Raw genomic sequence first — 17896 nt, 5'->3', positions numbered from 1 at the left:
AAGGGAGAGAGGAAGTGAGAGGCCTTTTTACAGCTTTTTCTTCAAAGGAGGTAATTTCTTTTTTATTTATTGAGATACTTACCTGAATTTCACTATGTGTGTGTAAATAATGAAAAGTAATGTTCATTTAAAAGAGAGAAAGAAGTTGATAGAAAATAAGTTAAAGATAAAGAAATTAAAGCTATACACGCTATAATTTGCGTCAATTTTGAATAAAGGGGAAAATGTATGTGTTTGATTACTAATAAAAGTTACCTTTATTCTGTTAATTATAATGCTCAATTCGATCACGTAACAAATATATCAAATAATAAACAATAAAAAATATTTATTTTCCTGCCAGGAAAGTAATGCCTCCTCGTGAATATCAATCTATCACGTGATATCGACAGCTAAATTTAGCCTATCATACCAAAACTGGTGAAGGGTCAACATCTTCATAATTGTGATAGTTTCACAAAGGAAAGGATATTTTCAGTAAAGCATAAATTTGTCCGATATACGAGTACAAACAAAAGAAAAAAAATACAAGCCTGTGAGTAGATATGAATACTTCCTTTAAAAAAATGACGTAGACCTGTGTTTTTCCCCTATGTGCTATTTATAGATCCTATAAGTGTTAATGCAGAAGTAAGGGTATCGTAAATGACAAGCGTATTTTACTCATTATACATGTATGTATTTCAATTTAACAACTGTTAAGCATATTAAAAATCAAGTTGGATATTTAATTAGGCAAACAATAACGACCATCTAGTTCTCCGCGGACATGCGCAATCAGGTCGGTTTGCTCTTCCTTCATCAATATTCATGAAAAGGTATATTTTCCTGGCAGGAAAAGAAACAATTAAAAATCTATATCTTTGTAACGAGATGGAATTCACCCTTGTAATTTACAGATTAAGGATAACTTTTATAAGTAGACAAACACATGCGTTTTCACTGTCATTCAAAATTGACGCAAATTATAGCGTGTATAGCTTTAAAGTGGAAGAGAGAGAGAGGAAGTTAGAGGACTTATTAAAACATTTTGTTTAAATCAAGGGATTTTTGTTCTATTGAGATACTTTACCTGAATGTCACTACATGTGTGTAAATAACTAAATGTGATGGCAATTAGAGAGAGAGAGAGAGAGAGAGAGAGAGAGAGAGAGAGAGAGAGAGTCAGTGAAATTGAAACAAAGTTAGAGACAAAGACATTTTGCAGAAGGTAGAGAGGGAGTGAGAGGACTTATAAAAGAAATGTGTTCAAATGAGAGAGAGAGAGAGAGAGAGAGAGAGAGAGAAAGAGAGAGAGAGAGATCTCATGTAGAACATAACAACAGCAGCAATATTTGAACACTTTTATAAAGGTCAATTATACATTTCTAAAAACTTCCTTGTATAACAAAACATAACCTTTTTTTATAAAGAGTAAAACAAAGTAAACAAAATGATTTTTTTATGTTTATTGTTGTCTTATGCTTTCAGGAAAAATATCCAAGCTAAATGAGGTTTCCTGAGAAAAGTGTTTGTCTCACATGGAAAAGCCATTGTCTAAGATTATACATATTAAGGTAAATGTATAAATTAAATGTTATTTCTTAAAAAGAAATAAGCATGAGAGAGAGAGAGAGAGAAATAAAGGGAGATGAAGAGAGAGGGGAGAAATAAAAAAAAAAGAGAAAGAGAATACAGAGAAAACTGCTTTTAGTTTTCATCAATATGAAGTTGATTCATCATTGATACACTTTTCCTGAATGTCACTAGATGTGTGTAAAAAAGGGATAACAGCATGAAACTGAGATATGACATTAAAAAAAAATTGAGAGATAGGGAAAAGTTAAAATAGATAAAGAGGGAGATAGTGTGTGAATTTAAAGTGTAAAGTGAATTTTTAACTTAATGCCTCTACATGTGTTTTTCATTGATAGTTATGAGAGAGAGAGAGAGACAGAGAGAGAGAGAGAGGGAGACAGAGATACAGAGAGACAGAGAGAGAGAGTGAGTAGTAATACCTTTTAGTATTGCATAAAATCTGAAAAAAGTACATTTAAAAGTCTTGCTTTACAGAGATGAAACACATTCTCAGAATTTATATTTTGACAAGTATTTTTGTGTTGCAGCACCAGTGTTCAGACATAGGTTAACTTCCTAGACAGACGATTGAGGACCAATAGTGTCAACGGAAAAAAATCTACGCCATGAATATTGCTTTAATCAATACTGGTTTAGAAATGATAATGAAACTCTGGTACAATTTTTATTGATCGTGTGGTTTTCATGTATTCTCCCAAAAATGAAGATATGAGAGAATTAATACACTTTTTACGTGTACATGTACGTGTAAATTCAGTAGCATTGAAAGTTGGGTTATACAATGTACATATTTTGCTGTTTTAATGTTCCTTAACGATCATATTGCCTTGTTCGTATTAATATTTAAATGTTTTAGTAATACTCAATAAAAAGTCAGAGTATAATGTAATGTCTTGATTACTTTCATAATCATTGATATTCAATTTTAATCAATGTATCAACATCACTACGTCAAAAAATACATGCGCGGATCCAAAAAGAATTCCAGGGGGGTCAGACGGTTATTTGAGTTTGTCGGGGGGGGGGGGGGGGAGGGTCCGAGGCATATTTTTGGTAATTTTATAATGCAATTTAAAGAAATTTTAATTTTGCAAGGGGGGCAGGTTCAGACCCCCTGACCTCCATCTAGATCTTAGCATGAAATAAGCTTAGCTAATGCATGATCTTGTTTTTGTATATGCCTTGCAATATTATGTAGAAATAATCAATGTGATTGAGCATTTTGGTGTGAATAATTGCATGAATTTTTATATCATAATCTGTAATTTCACCATTAAAACTAGTGCTCTACTCAGAAGTTGTGCCGTTATTCTGTCTTTAAATAGCCATACAGCTTTGGCTGAAAATGAAAGATGATGGATGCTTGTATATGCGTGTGATATACATGTACATGTAGGTAGAAGGGGCCTGTGATAGTTTTTCTCTTTCAATAACTAAACTGCCACGGTCCATTAGTTGTTCTAATAACAACATTCGGTTTTAGCTATTCAGAAATCAAAAAAATAATTGAAAAACAAATAATTGGGTTTATCCAAAGATTTATAGGTTTGTTACATGCACTTTGAAATATTTCGAACTTTGAAAAAAATTCAAAGTGTGTTACTAGTAATTTTGGAACCAGTTAAACGCGCTTTTATTTTTTTTTTCAAAGTGCGTTGATATCGTCGATATTATAAAAAACTGTTCAGGATTTGGTCCAAATAATTGATACTTTTATTGACATACAATAACTGATTGTTTTAACCTTGGTTTGATATTGTTTAGCTCAATGGGATATATTTAAAAAAAAAAGAATCCAATGCATTCTCAGCTTACTTTATAAACAGTTTCTCGATTCGAATTTTTTCTCTCATAAGCTTACGTAGTTTGACAATTTACACAAGAACAAATCAGGAGTTTTAAATTATCCAAATATGACATAAACTGCATCGCGTAGAAATTGCCTTTTTCCTTTTTTGTCTATGCAGCAAAATTAATGTACTTCTTATCTGATACATTGGGCTATGTCAGAAACGTTTACTTCAAGTTGCTGAATATCATACGTTTTGGATAGAAAGATAAGGGGTAGGCAACCTTCTTCCTGAAATCAATTACTAGTAAATGATGCACTGGTAATTGACCTGTATGATTGGTTAACCCACACCCACCCCCGTTCTCAAAGACGGTTAATGAGATTTACTAGTGTTAACAATTCATCATACAATCAGCAAATAAAAAATTCAATTCCAGATTTTTCTATTTAAACATTTTTTTTTTTAAGTGCGCAAAGTGTTTCGATAATAAAAAATGTTGAAGTTCCATCATAACGCACTTTGAATTTTTTTTTTCAAACTGCGTTAGCTTAGTCCTAAGTTTAACGCGTTTTATTTTTTTTAAGTGTGTACTTTTCTCAAAGTTTGTTGCCACATACGTTATTTAAAATCCACTATAAATCACAAAACTTGTGTGCTATAATTCTTTAGAAACTGTACAAAGAATGTATGGTGTATCAAATCATTTGATAATGAGAAGATGGGATAAATAAGTAAAATTAATGTAAGTAGTCAGTTTCATGTGTGTATTTCAAACCTGACAATGTAGTGAGAATCATGTGTGTCTAACTGGTGGGTCACGTGGTCTGATGTAGTGAAGTTCAGGGGAAAACCCAAATTTTTAATATAATGAATTTACGAATTATCAGCCCCCTAGGCTAATAAGAGTAGACAGTCTTTTATAAATTTGCTCAAATTTTTTCTTCACGACCCTTAGAAAATAGTGTTGTGACTTTCTGGTGAAAAGTCATGTGTAGTGAGTTTCATGTCTTTACGAGTATGTGTGTGTGTGTGTGTGTGTGTGTGTGTGTGTAAAGCTGTGTTGCGTAGACAAAGTGTTGGGTTAAACTAGAGGTGCAAACTAGCTCCACAGTAACGAACAACTACTCATAACATGACCAGCCACCAATAACAATCAAGCAGTTTTATCATTTAGTTGAAAATGATGGATACCTTCCTGTATCCATATGAAACGAGTTCTATAACAGAACTCCAGCAGCTGGGTGAACTTTTCATTCGGGAAACACAAGTATCCATTGTCCTTGGTACAGTTGATGGCAGACGACCTCTCGTTCCACTCTGTCTGATTTCTGGGGCATAATTCTGTTGAATATACTGGAAACTTGTAGCCATCCAGCTCTTTCTGGAATAAATATATGTCCATTGTATTCACTATTTATATACTAAATGTTATCTAATATTTTACATTATAAAAGGTACGTAGCATTAGCTTCATATATTAACAGACTAACTGTTATATTACTTGTTTACATGACATTCTATGTGCTAAAGGTGTATTTATTCAAAGACAATTTTTTCCTTTTTGAAGAAATAAAATTAATCAAAAGTGACCTTTAAATTTTTTACACGTAAATGATTATGCTTTTCATTCCACCTCTTTAAAAAGATGCTGCATTATGTTTTATAACTTAATTCAAAATGGGTGATACATATACCCATAACATATTTTAACGGCCCCTTTTTCAAGGTATAATATGGGTCATCTTTTATATGGACTACTTTTTTCAAGGCTCATACAGCAAGCAGCTTTCTGGGGAGTGTACAGTCGGTTTACATACGAACGGAAAACACGTGGTTTTGACGGTAGACCGGTTGGAGCTAGATATTTTGAAAACATGACGTATCGTGTGCCATTTTCGGTGTCAAATAATGAGATAGGGAACACATAACATTTCCTCCGAATATTTTGTCAAGAGAAATACAAACTTATTTTTAAGAATTGTTTCCCTCTAAATGTTGTATAGTAAAAGCAATTACCGATGTGATACCTTTTATGCGATGACTTGAATAAAATCGATCATGATTTTGATAATTTTAAGCAAAATGAGGATGAAACTGTCACATCTTGTTTTGTTATAATATATAACTAGCTTTGTAAAGATTGATATCATTGATAATTTATAATTTTTAGACCCACTGACGGTGAATTTCGATCTGGCTTGATTAAGGATTAAGGTGGAATAACACACCAGGAAAAAGTCATTCAAATTAACAGGAAAAAATTTTGATAATAAAGATATATTGATACATAAACTGTACAAATGTCAAATAAGCGAAAAATTTGCAGTTTGAGGATAAAAAATGAATATCTAAAAAAAATATTCCAGTAAGTAACAACAAAAGGTTCTGCGGGAATCGAACTCGGGATGTACGGATCACAAGTCTGACACTTTGTCCACTCGGCTATGGAGTTAGTTACATGTTTTAGTCCATGAAATCCTTTTAATAAAACGAAATGTCGTTTCAATCAGCGGTCAGCCATTGTGTGATGATGTGTTATTCAACGTAAAGTTCAACGTCATTAGTAAAATTTGTCCTTAGCACAAAACATAATTATAAAATAAATTATAATGACATAACATTGGATATTTTTGCTAGAATTTGAAAATAGGCTCAAACAAAAATAGGGTTATGGCAAAACATAGAACTTCGGACTAATTTAAATTTCATTCCAGCAGAATAAGGTAAATGTAATCAGTATAATACTATATATGTGTTATATCATCTTTGAGATTTTTGTTTAATTGAATAAAAAAAAACTTCACTTGGTATTTGAAAACAAATACTAGTAGAATTTTAAGAAAATTCTGGCCAGAGTATTCTTGAAAATTGTTTTTGAAAACTGTATACTTTGTATTTATTTAACTACACTGATATTCATAAATTGTTTTTACATTCTTTAATGAGTTTATTCATTTGTTATATTTTCACAATTAAAAAAAATTCAATCGTAGTGTAAAATTTGAGGGATTTTCCTTGAATTTTTAAAAATATTCATTTGTCATTAAGTAAAAGAGTAGATAATTAACCTTCTGTTTTGAAAGTGCAAAATATCACTACAAGTAAAGGTCAGCAATAGATTGTTTTTGTCAATATCATCAGTATTATTTTTTTCATTCTGAGAAAATGTCATCGTTAATGCTTGTGTTACATTTTAGCTGATGGTCGGGCGAACAAATTTTCCTCGTATCGTCGTATCCGGTCGATCGTCCATCAGCCGATTTGTCAAACTTGTCCAAAAGACCAGTCGACCCTCGGTGGATTTTCTTTCGTCAATCGGTGTTTCCCGCCGACATTTAAAAAAAATCCGAATGCATATAATTAAGTCAATCGACCGACGACAGACATTAAATCTCTATGCTGATGATGGGACGTTGATCGAGAGTTGCTTGACTGACTATTTAACGACTGTTTCATCTCAATGAAATCGGGCATCGACGCAGAAAAAAAATTAGAACTTGGCAAGACGGACACAAAATTGGTCGACCGCTGAAGAAAGGTTTATATCGGCCAAGACTGATGAGTTGCAGACTGTCGCCAGAACAACTCCATATTTGTGTCAAACATCATCCGTTGGTCGTTTTTGAAAATTTGACTAGGTTTAAGGAAATTTGACAATACTCGTTTGCATATTACATGAAATTACTTCATCGCAAAATCTCACTAATTGAGGAAAAACTTAAAAGTGAATGACGGTTAATGAAATTTATAGTCATGTATATCTACAATACTTAATATTATAATGCTAACATATTCCTGTGTCCCTGTCTCTGATAACACTCAATTAAATTTGTTACACGTTGTCCAATACATTTCAGTATTAGGCAAATTGCGTAATGATGGGGCGCATAATTATACAAAATATAAATAACGTAAAAATGTCAATATTGTATTCAATTATATAACTTACTATACTTTGACCCGTGCGTGCACAGGTTGACATTGTATATTATATTGGAGATTTAAGAAATAGATAGCCTACATCGATACACCCAGGGACGTATATACTAACGTCTTAGTATATAGGTCCCTGATACACCATACTGTTGACATTTACATAACCAGGCTTTAAGCCTACAAAAACGCTATTAATGTCACTTCACTCTGCTTAGTTAGAATAATCTAACATTTACTGTGTCTCGGGACATGCCTTCACCACATTTAAAATACCTCCCATATACCCGTACCCATAATAGAGCTGAAAATTGTAGAATCGCTTCGAAAGGATTTTGGAGAAAAATTAATGAAGCTGCATTGAAAATAACAGTCAAATTATTCAAAACAAACCATTTTGAGGCTGTAAATACCTTTTATCTAAAAATTTAATTCATATTAATGAAGAATTCAACACTTTTCCACCAACGTTTATTTTACTCGCTTCGAATTTACACACCGTTTTGTCATTCGGAATTCTTTGGATTTTTCATATTCAATGAACTGAGTTATAGCTAAACTTTTCTCCCGTATTCCCTTTGATGAATAGAATATATGACAAATTTTCAATGAAAATTTACACGTATTTGTAATATCATTTATGAGTTTTTCCATGCAAATGTGATATTGTGGTAACATAAAACTAAAGAGACCATGATTTAGCGTGAATGTAATGCGCATGCGCAAGATTGTAAAATCCAAAAAATCCACATGATTTCCGAGGAATTTTTCTTGATTATTACATGTAATTAGCGAAGCTTGATTGATAAAAAATAAAAACAAACTGGTAATCTTTAAGTACCATTAATGTTTAAAATATATAAAACAAAAGACAGTACTCTTCCGATTTCTCGGTATTAAAGCCCAAAAATTCGAGTCTATTATTTTAATATAGTAGTATAGATAAGTTGATCAGATCTCTCAAAGAAGTCTGAAAATAAAGCCTTTATGGGTTTGCTCACTCCCGACCAAAATTATCACCTCATAAAACTCAACGAATAATTCCAAGGTTATTCATAAATAATGTATGATTTTGAATGTTTACTTTTTCCTCTATTCCAGTGTAAATTGTTATGTAGTATGGTTATATTTTCTCTGTTGTAAATAACAATCAAAGATATATTCAAACTTTTTAATATCAAACACGCATACCGAAATGGATATCTCGTGACATGCGTGTTACAAACGAGTAACATTATGAAAGGTTTAGAAGGATTTGTGGCCATCTTAAACAGATGAGTATCAAAATGTAAACATTTCTTGAACTGGCTTGATTCTGCCCAAAACTGACCAAAACTGCTATCAAAAGATAAACAAGAGGCCAAGGGATCACATCACTCACCTGAGCAACAGCAGCCATAATTCTGATCAAATCAGCATTGCAATATATAATTCAAAATGACTTGACAATTTAGTAGAAGAGATCTTGCTCAAAAAATTTTAAAATTTTCCTGTTTTTACATGTACCACATATTTTTATGTTAAAACCACACTCCTTTTGGGTTTTTCTCAGTATTTGAAAGACGATCATTCTCTATTCCTACATGTATTTAATCTCCACCCCTTTAGTGGCCCCATCTTTCTTCGGGGAACAGTGATTTGATCAAACTTGTGCTCTCACACAAGTTTCAGCTTTTTGGGCTGAATGCTTTTTCAGATGATTTTTAAAGGTTTTTCTCTAATATACATTCCTATCTAAAAATTCGAACCACCCTCCTCCCCCCACCCCCACACAAGTTACAGCTTTCTTGGACGACTGATTTTAAAGGGACTTGGACACGATTTAACTAAAAATTTTCAAGTTTTATTTTTTTCATTTTCAATGTTTATACTGAAAAATATAGAAGTTTTTAATGCTATGTCAAAATTTGAAAGTTAAATATCAAGTTATAAGCAAGAAAGAGATTTCATAATTCTTTGTTTTGTAAACAAAGCTCGAATATTGTCATTTTTTACATATGTGTTGTATTGGTGTAAGTTTCAATCAAATGTATCTTTCTTTTGTTGATACTAGTATTTATAAAGATATTGAGTTAGTTTAAATTGTTTTTTACATGTCATTTTGTCTAAGAAATGGTAAATCTCTACATTACATATTTTGTAAACAACTATAAGACTCGAGCTTTATTTACATAACAACCAATTCTTACCTCTGTATCTCGCTTGTAACTTGACTTTAACATTCAATATGATGGTCAATCATTTAAAATGTACCGGTAAACCATTTAATACAAAAAAATAGAAAAAAAAAATTTGATCTCAGATCATGTCCAAGTCTCTTTATGAATAAGCTTTTAAAATATGTTTCCTCTTTTAATCTTATGTTAAAATTCACCCCTTTCCATTGTGGCCCTACCCTACCCACTCTACACCCGGGGATGATTTGAAACAACTTGATTCTACACTACATGAGGTTGCTTCTACATGGGTCCCAGCTTTTTTGACAAAATGGTTTTTGAGAAGATTTTTCAAGATTTTTTCTTGGAAATATAAATCTGAGTAAATATTCATCCCCTAATCCCCTAATGGCGCCATCCATTTTTCGGGGTTTATAATTTGAACAACATAATTTGGACAAACTTTAATCTACTCTACCTGAGAATTATTTTTTTTTCGTGTTTTTTTTCGCAAAGTTGATTTTTATTTTTAAACATTTTCTCTATATAAGCATTTGTAAAATTTAACCCCATTATTGTGGTCCCATCTCTACACTATCTGGGGACGCTTCCCAAAAGTTTCTGCTTTTAGGGTCTAACAGTTTTTTAATAAGAAGATTTTTAAACATTTATATATATATTCCTGTGGAAATATTCATCCCCCCGATGTGGCCCGATCCTTCCCTCAGGGATTATGATTTGATTTGACTACATGAGGTTGTTTTCTCTATATATTCCTGTGTAAAAATTTATGCCCGATGTGGACCAATCACATTCCCGGTAATATGATTTGAACAAACTTGAATGTACATTACATGAGGATGTTTTCAAACAAGTTTCAGCTTTTCTGGTCAAATGGTTTTTATGCGGAAGATTTTTTAACATTTTTTTTTCTATGAATTCCTGTGTAAAAATTAATACCCCCGATGTAGCCCCATCCTACCCCTAGGGACCATTTTATGAACAAACTTGAATTTACTCTACCTGAGGATATTTCCAAACAAGTTTCAGCTTTTGACGATGTGGTTTATGAGAAGAATTTTTTAAAACATTTTCTCTATATAATTCTTTGTAAAATTTCAATTATTCATTGTTGTCTAATCCTACCTACGGGGATTATAATTTAAACAAACTTAAATCTACACAACATAAGGATGTTCCCAAACAAATTTCAGCTTTACTGGTCAAAACGTTTAAGAGAAGAATATTTAAAACATTTTTTTTATATAATCCTATGTAAAAATTCATCCTCCAATTGTTGCTACACCTTACCTCCCAGGGCCATGATTTCAACAAACTTGTTTTTACACAACCTGAGGACACTTCCCAAAATTTTCATCTTCATTTCATAGAGGGCATTGTTATTTATTTGAGAAAAAAAAAATCCCCTTAACCCAATGATTCTTTGTGCCGAGTGGATTGAAATTGGCTCAGCGATTCTGGAGATGATGAAAATGTGAAAAGGTTACGACAACGACGCCAACGCCAACGACAGTCAAAGAACAAATTTTGATCAGGCGAGCTCAAAAGAAATATGATGTTTTACAATTACGCATACAAGAACAAAGCAATGCGTTTTTAATCACATAGAACAGCGTAGAAATGAGAAGGTGCATACTTATTTTGAAGATTTGAAATTCTGAAAAAGTATGAAAGAGCTTACTTTGTGTCCTCTCTACAACGATTTGTTGAGATAAAGGATAAAGAATATTGCACAAAACTTAGTCACAAAATTTTGTGCCCTATTTTATTTGTCGGCACCAGATCTATTTTAATTTTAGAACAAAAATAATCCAGTCTATACTTAGAACTCCTTTGTCTATGGAGGCACATCGACGTTATATTTTTATTTTTAAAAATGTCAATTCAAAACAACCTTTTTGTTGTGTGTTGAATGTTTAATGTGACAGACATCTCTTTACTAGACCCATGTTAATTTTTTCAGTTCTAATTTAAATTACATTTTTGCTGGAAATAGGATAGAAGTCCAAAAAATTAATTGTATAGAATAAAAAATAAACATATATTTTTCAATGAAAATATAACTTCACTGTACCTGAAGAGACGGGAAAATATATATCATCCCAACTGAGACCAATTTAATAAAAGAATAGGGCACTCTATATTTAGACAAATTTACAACTTAAATAAGCAAGCTTCGACCTTTTTTTCACAATTTGTTGTAGAGTTGACAACAATGACCACCTTTCGATTTTTTGTTTTTGCTTCAGATTTTTAAATCCTGAATTTAAATCTGAAGCTGTGCAGTTTTAAGTGATTAAAAAGGCATTGTTTTTCTTGTTGTGTTATTGGCAAGCATAACGAATTGTAAAATCACGTGAATAAGAGACAAGTTAACAAAAATATGACAAGTTGACACAATTATCTGACAAGATAACATTAAAATCTGACAAGTTAATTAACGACTCATATTTTTTCAGTATTATTTCATCTGACTTGTCGGCATATATGATTTCAACAAAAATACAAAATCATCTGATAAATCGATTTTTTGATTTTTGATGTTGATTTGTCAAATCTTTATATCAGAAAAATATGATACTGGTAAGATGGCAGAAATTATGCATGTACACTTTTTTATTTAAATTTGTTTGACACGTTGATAAGTAACAAGTCGACATAACTTATATATAGTATATCGACGACATAAAGATTGGAAAATTGCATGATGGCAGGAATATGCCACCATAAACCCATCACATATAATGATATATATTCTTTATGATTGTTTTATCTTGTGAGTTTAAAATTAACTAGAATTACAAAATCTATTTTTGTCAATTTGGCCATAATTTACATCATCCAAAGTTCACAAAATGTTATATTTCGTCAATTAAAATGAAAAATATTTACTCGATTATTCGAACAATAGCAAGGTAATGTCCCACGAGACAACAACTATTTCCCTGGGCTTTGTCTCGAGAGTAATTGTAAATTAGATTCCAAATACACCCCTGCAAATGTTTTCGGAATGTTTTCTTTATCGTTGCTAAGTATGTAATAAATACAGATGTGCTCGAATGAAAGTTCATGATACTTCACCGAGATTTGTTCAGTTCCTGTGAAATTTCGAGCGGAAGTGTAAGTGTTTGGATAATATTCTCAAAATACGTAAGTACTGGTCAATTTTCATTTTATCTCCTACTTTGGTTTATGTAAAAACATCAAAATCTTTTAAGATGTATGTCTTATTTCACCATCTATAGCGGTTATTTAAATTTAGCGATGATATTCAGAACAGAGTTACCGTTCGTGTTCAATATGAGTCACGTGAGCAACCTCATGTGTAAATTTATCAGCGATACGTCATATGCACAACAAGTGTGACGTATCGCTTTTGTTCATTGGTTAAGCTGTATTAGAGGTGTGTGCGAGGGGAATGAATGACAGTGGGGAGCTAGGCAACCATTGTAATTATGTTTTATTTGTTCAAATAAACTTGTATATATATATAATATGTGGTTGTTCACTGTGACGTATGTTTCCATAAACCACGTGTAGAGTGGTTGAAAATATAAACATTGGGTTGCAAAATAAAATCATAGCCATGTTTGATGCTTGTGGTGTGCAATACTATGTTTTTAAAAAAATAATGGGTGAATGTTTTGCATAAAAACTTAGTATATTGAGCCATTTTCAAGGAACATTCTGCATAAAATACTATAGTCTCTTTCACTATTGATGTTATTACTAGGTCAGGCGCGGATCGAAAATTAATTCCTAGGGGGGATCTCTACTACGCATGTTAATTGTTGCAACAGCAGAAAAAAAAACTATTTTTTGTATTGTCACATTTATTTCTAGAACACATTTTATCCACCAATTAATGAAAATAAAGTGTAAAATCAATATACTTCTAGAATTTATATTTGACAACAAGTACCTGGATTCTATAAAATAAACACGAGGCACGATTTTTACTGCGAAACTGAAAGGGTCAAATAAAACCACGTGTTCTAAAATTTGAATGACAATAACATTCGCAGGGGTGAAAAAGTCGGAAACCATTCAACTGTACAATGTATGTGCTGCTGCGTGTTTTAATTTTATCACCTGCAACGACGCAGGATTATGGACTACAATGTTAGCTTTTTAAGAAACTAATAAAGTCAGCCAGCGGCATTTAAATTTTAGGGTAAACGTGACTACACAATCTATTAAAATACTAGATAAATAGTTTTCAGAACAACAACTACATGCGGGTGCACATCTAGTTTGAAGCCTTATTTTTATGGCTACTGTGAGAGAGATTGTTATAGATAAGTTTAGAAATCTTCGATTTTAAACTTTTAATGTAACAGGTTATCAATTTAAAATTTGCAAGCTGCTATAATAACTTAAGGTTTTTTTTCTCTCAGATTAATTACGCAATTGAGTTTGTAACAAAAAAAAAGAGGAAATAACCAAACAAACGGAGATGCTTTCATTTGACAAAAATGTTAATCCTCTTGACACTAGTCTTTGATATCGTCTTAAGTTAATCTCCAGGCAAATTGAATAATTGTTGGACAATAGAAGTGTGAAATTATCGTAACAGCTATATGTGTGAATGTTTACTTTTCTGGCATGCTATTACTATCCCTTTGTCATAAAAAAGAAATGCCTGTTCAAAAAAAATAATTGTAACAGAATGTTTTAAGATCGGGAAGAGAACGGTTGGGCTAACTGTGCTGGAACCCCGCACGTTAGCATAGAGTGTTATGTTGGGCTAACTGTGCTGGAACCCCGCACGTTAGTGGAGTGTGTGTGATATCGATCGGGCTAGCTGTGCTGGATTTCCGCACGTTAGTGTTGATTTTGTGCACAGAATTATATCGGACTGTCCGTGCTGGAATCTCCGCACGTTATTAAGTTGTTATCTCGGAACTCCGAGAATTGGTTTTCATTGGAATACCATGTACGTACCGTTATTTCATCAACTTTAATACAACTTGTTGAACTTTTGTTTCGTTTTGGAGTTTTTATTCAGCGTAAACTTGAGCGAGTGTAACGACTTGAGCTTTCCCCTGAATTCACCATATGGATTTTAAGAACTCTTATATTACAATTTACATTTTACAACAAATCAAATTCAAGATACGTTCGTGAAAGTTGGGTAGTATTTTTAGTAGAAAGCCGATTGGCATGCTACCGGGCTAACCGCAACTTCACGGAAAATTCGCGATAGGAACTTTACACTTAAAATTCATTGGTGAAACATGTAGGTGGCGTGTAGCGGTGTACATGCAATGTATGAATGCACACCTTCTTATTACTTAAAGTTGTAATTTTGTAGACACAGCTCTCTAGCTTATTTTCATGGTCTGGTGGCAAACTACTTCCAATATATTTACTTTTCAATCTCACTAAGAGAGTTGGGAAGATATACGCGGACTCCGGACAGTGGCTGCAGACGACTCCCAGCTTCGTGGATAAAATGAAAATCACGTACAGTTTCAAGGATACGTAAATTCGTGGCCAATGACCCTATCAATACAAACTGTTAATAGATATTGCACTTCAATGAACACTTCATTTCGTGGATCAACTTAATAACGAAATCCACGAAAATTGGTGTTCAACGAATATTGATGAAAACACAGTAACTTAATATAGTCAGCCCGCGGGCTGACTAATAAACAGGGGACATGTGCACGCTATTACATAAAAGTATCAAGCCAAACATACTAATGCACCTTTATCATAAGTCTTTGTTGAGTTTTCTGAACACTTTACGTAAAGAAAATGTTTTTACTTACACACTCATATAGAGGGAGACAAAAGGAAAGGAATGCTCCTAGTAAAACAGACAACAATCGTATGTGTCCATAAAGCGCCATGGTGTGCGTTTTACCACATACGCATTTACTCCAAAAACATAACTTTAGTGCGACTTTTCTGGAACCAGTAACTAAGGCCATCTAAATCAACAAACGGCACTGAATTACTTAGGAAAAACCACTTTCGGTTTCGAACCTCTTTACCCCGGCCCTTTATTTGCGCATTTCAAACAAAAATTAGTAAATTTCCTATGTAGATGATATATTTCAAACTTTTATTCAATCTGTACAGTAACATAAATCGATTTTCTTTTTATTTGCTGCAACAATGAAACTGTAATTAGAAAGGAGCTAGTGGGGAACTACTTCTTGTTCTCAAATGGGCAGGGTAGAATAAAATATGTGACCCAGTTTGCACGGTGTAATGTCATTTAGTATGCAAGGTGTAATGTCATTTATATAGTATGTGTATGTTCACGATTTAGCTTAAGCACACATTTTCTTATTTAAATATTTTTGATAATAACAATGACATATCTTTTCGTCTATTGCTTAACCAAAATTCAAATGTTGGGATAAAAGCAAGATAATAAAGTTGGGATAGAAACAGGTGTATAAAACTTCCAGTTAAATTAATTATGACCTAAACACTATTGTTATCATTGAAAAGTAAAACAATAATTTGTCGTTAGAGGGAAGTTGTGTTTTAAACGATTGGAATCTTATGAATTTTGCGATAATATATACTTAGTAAACAATATCCAGTTAATATCAACGCCATTTGCATATAAGCGTGTAACCTGAAGCTAGCTGGTATTAATACGCTCTGTGTAGACCGGTTAAAGAGCCTTAAAATGTATGAATGAATGACAGTGGGGAGCTAGGCAACAATTGTAATTATGTTTTATTTGTTCTAATAAACTTGTATTTATATAATATGTGGTTGTTCACTGTGACGTATGTTTCCATAAACCACGTGTAGAGTGGTTGAAAATATAAACATTGGGTTGCAAAATAAAATCATAGCCATGTTTGATGCTTGTGGTGTGCAATACTATGTTTTTAAAAAAATAATGGGTGAATGTTTTGCATAAAAACTTAGTATATTGAGCCATTTTCAAGGAACATTCTGCATAAAATACTATAGTCTCTTTCACTATTGATGTTATTACTAGGTCAGGCGCGGATCGAAAATTAATTCCTAGGGGGGGGATCTCTACTACGCATGTTAATTGTTGCAACAGCAGAAAAAAAATCTATTTTTTGTATTGTCACATTTATTTCTAGAACACATTTTATCCACCAATTAATGAAAATAAAGTGTAAAATCAATAAACTTCTAGAATTTATATTTGACAAGTACCTGGATTCTATAAAATAAACACGAGGCACGATTTTTACTGCGAAACTGAAAGGGTCAAATAAAACCACGTGTTCTAAAATTTGAATGACAATAACATTCGCAGGGGTGAAAAAGTCGGAAACCATTCAACTGTACAATGTATGTGCTGCTGCGTGTTTTAATTTTATCACCTGCAACGACGCAGGATTATGGACTACAATGTTAGCTTTTTAAGAAACTAATAAAGTCAGCCAGCGGCATTTAAATTTTAGGGTAAACGTGACTACACAATCTATTAAAATACTAGATAAATAGTTTTCAGAACAACAATTATATGCGGGTGCACATCTAGTTTGCAGCCTTATTTTTATGGCTATACATATAGGTGAGGAGTTAAGCGTGTAGCGGTGTACATGCAATGTATGAATGCACACCTTCTTATTACTTAAAGTTGTAATTTTGTAGACACAGCTCTCTAGCTTATTTTCATGGTCTGGTGGCAAACTACTTCCAATATATTTACTTTTCAATCTCACTAAGAGAGTTGGGAAGATATACGCGGACTCCGGACAGTGGCTGCAGACGACTCCCAGCTTCGTGGATAAAATGAAAATCACGTACAGTTTCAAGGATACGTAAATTCGTGGCCAATGACCCTATCAATACAAACTGTTAATAGATATTGCACTTCAATGAACACTTCATTTCGTGGATCAACTTAATAACGAAATCCACGAAAATTGGTGTTCAACGAATATTGATGAAAACACAGTAACTTAATATAGTCAGCCCGCGGGCTTACTAATAAACAGGGGACATGTGCACGCTATTACATAAAAGTATCAAGCCAAACATACTAATGCACCTTTATCATTAGTCTTTGTTGAGTTTTCTGAACACTTTACGTAAAGAAAATGTTTATACTTACACACTCATATAGAGGGAGACAAAAGGAAAGGAATGCTCCTAGTAAAACAGACAACAATCGTATGTGTCCATAAAGCGCCATGGTGTGCGTTTTACCACATACGCATTTACTCCAAAAACATAACCTTAGTGCGACTTTTCTGGAACCAGTAAGGCCATCTAAATCAACAAACGGCACTGAATTACTGAATTACTTAGGAAAAACCACTTTCGGTTCCGAACCTCTTTACCCCGGCCCTTTATTTGCGCATTTCAAACAAACATTAGTAAATTTCATATGTAGATGATGTATTTCAAACTTTTATTCAATCTGTACAGTAACATAAATCGATTTTTTTTTTATTTGCT

General features: G+C 32.7%; 2 protein-coding genes and 1 long non-coding RNA gene across 5 annotated transcripts in view; 1 reads left to right on the top strand and 2 right to left on the bottom strand.

Annotated features, from left to right (window-relative positions):
* The window catches only part of LOC105325267 (uncharacterized), a 4579-nt gene extending 2165 nt beyond the window's left edge, over positions 1 to 2414 (top strand). Inside the window, exons 3-5 of one of the 2 annotated variants that reach the window (XR_010708749.1) lie at positions 1471 to 1556; positions 1914 to 1983; positions 2106 to 2414. This is a non-coding gene — a long non-coding RNA (uncharacterized lncRNA). The remainder of the gene's footprint in view (positions 1 to 1470; positions 1557 to 1913; positions 1984 to 2105) is intronic. The other variant, XR_010708748.1, reaches the window with a different exon arrangement.
* The window catches only part of LOC105340291 (uncharacterized), a 754579-nt gene that overhangs the window by 299721 nt on the left and 436962 nt on the right, over positions 1 to 17896 (bottom strand). The gene's annotated exons all lie outside the window — the stretch shown is intronic.
* LOC105327281 (uncharacterized) overlaps positions 1 to 17896 on the bottom strand; it is a 347963-nt gene that overhangs the window by 203034 nt on the left and 127033 nt on the right. The window contains exons 1-3 of one of the 2 annotated variants that reach the window (XM_066069384.1): positions 17550 to 17790; positions 15259 to 15420; positions 4563 to 4752 (exon numbers count right to left, since the gene is read on the bottom strand). In XM_066069384.1, coding sequence (XP_065925456.1) covers positions 4563 to 4752; positions 15259 to 15420; positions 17550 to 17630 — 433 coding nt within the window. In that variant the 5' untranslated portion in view covers positions 17631 to 17790. Of the gene's footprint in view, positions 1 to 4562; positions 4753 to 15258; positions 15421 to 17549; positions 17791 to 17896 lie in introns of those variants that run through there. The other variant, XM_066069385.1, reaches the window with a different exon arrangement.

This window comes from Magallana gigas, chromosome 8 (genome assembly GCF_963853765.1).
Source record: "Magallana gigas chromosome 8, xbMagGiga1.1, whole genome shotgun sequence".
Classification (NCBI taxonomy): domain Eukaryota; kingdom Metazoa; phylum Mollusca; class Bivalvia; order Ostreida; family Ostreidae; genus Magallana; species Magallana gigas.
The sequence above is the reverse complement of the archived record's forward strand: the minus strand, read 5'-3'. Positions and strand labels throughout refer to the sequence as shown.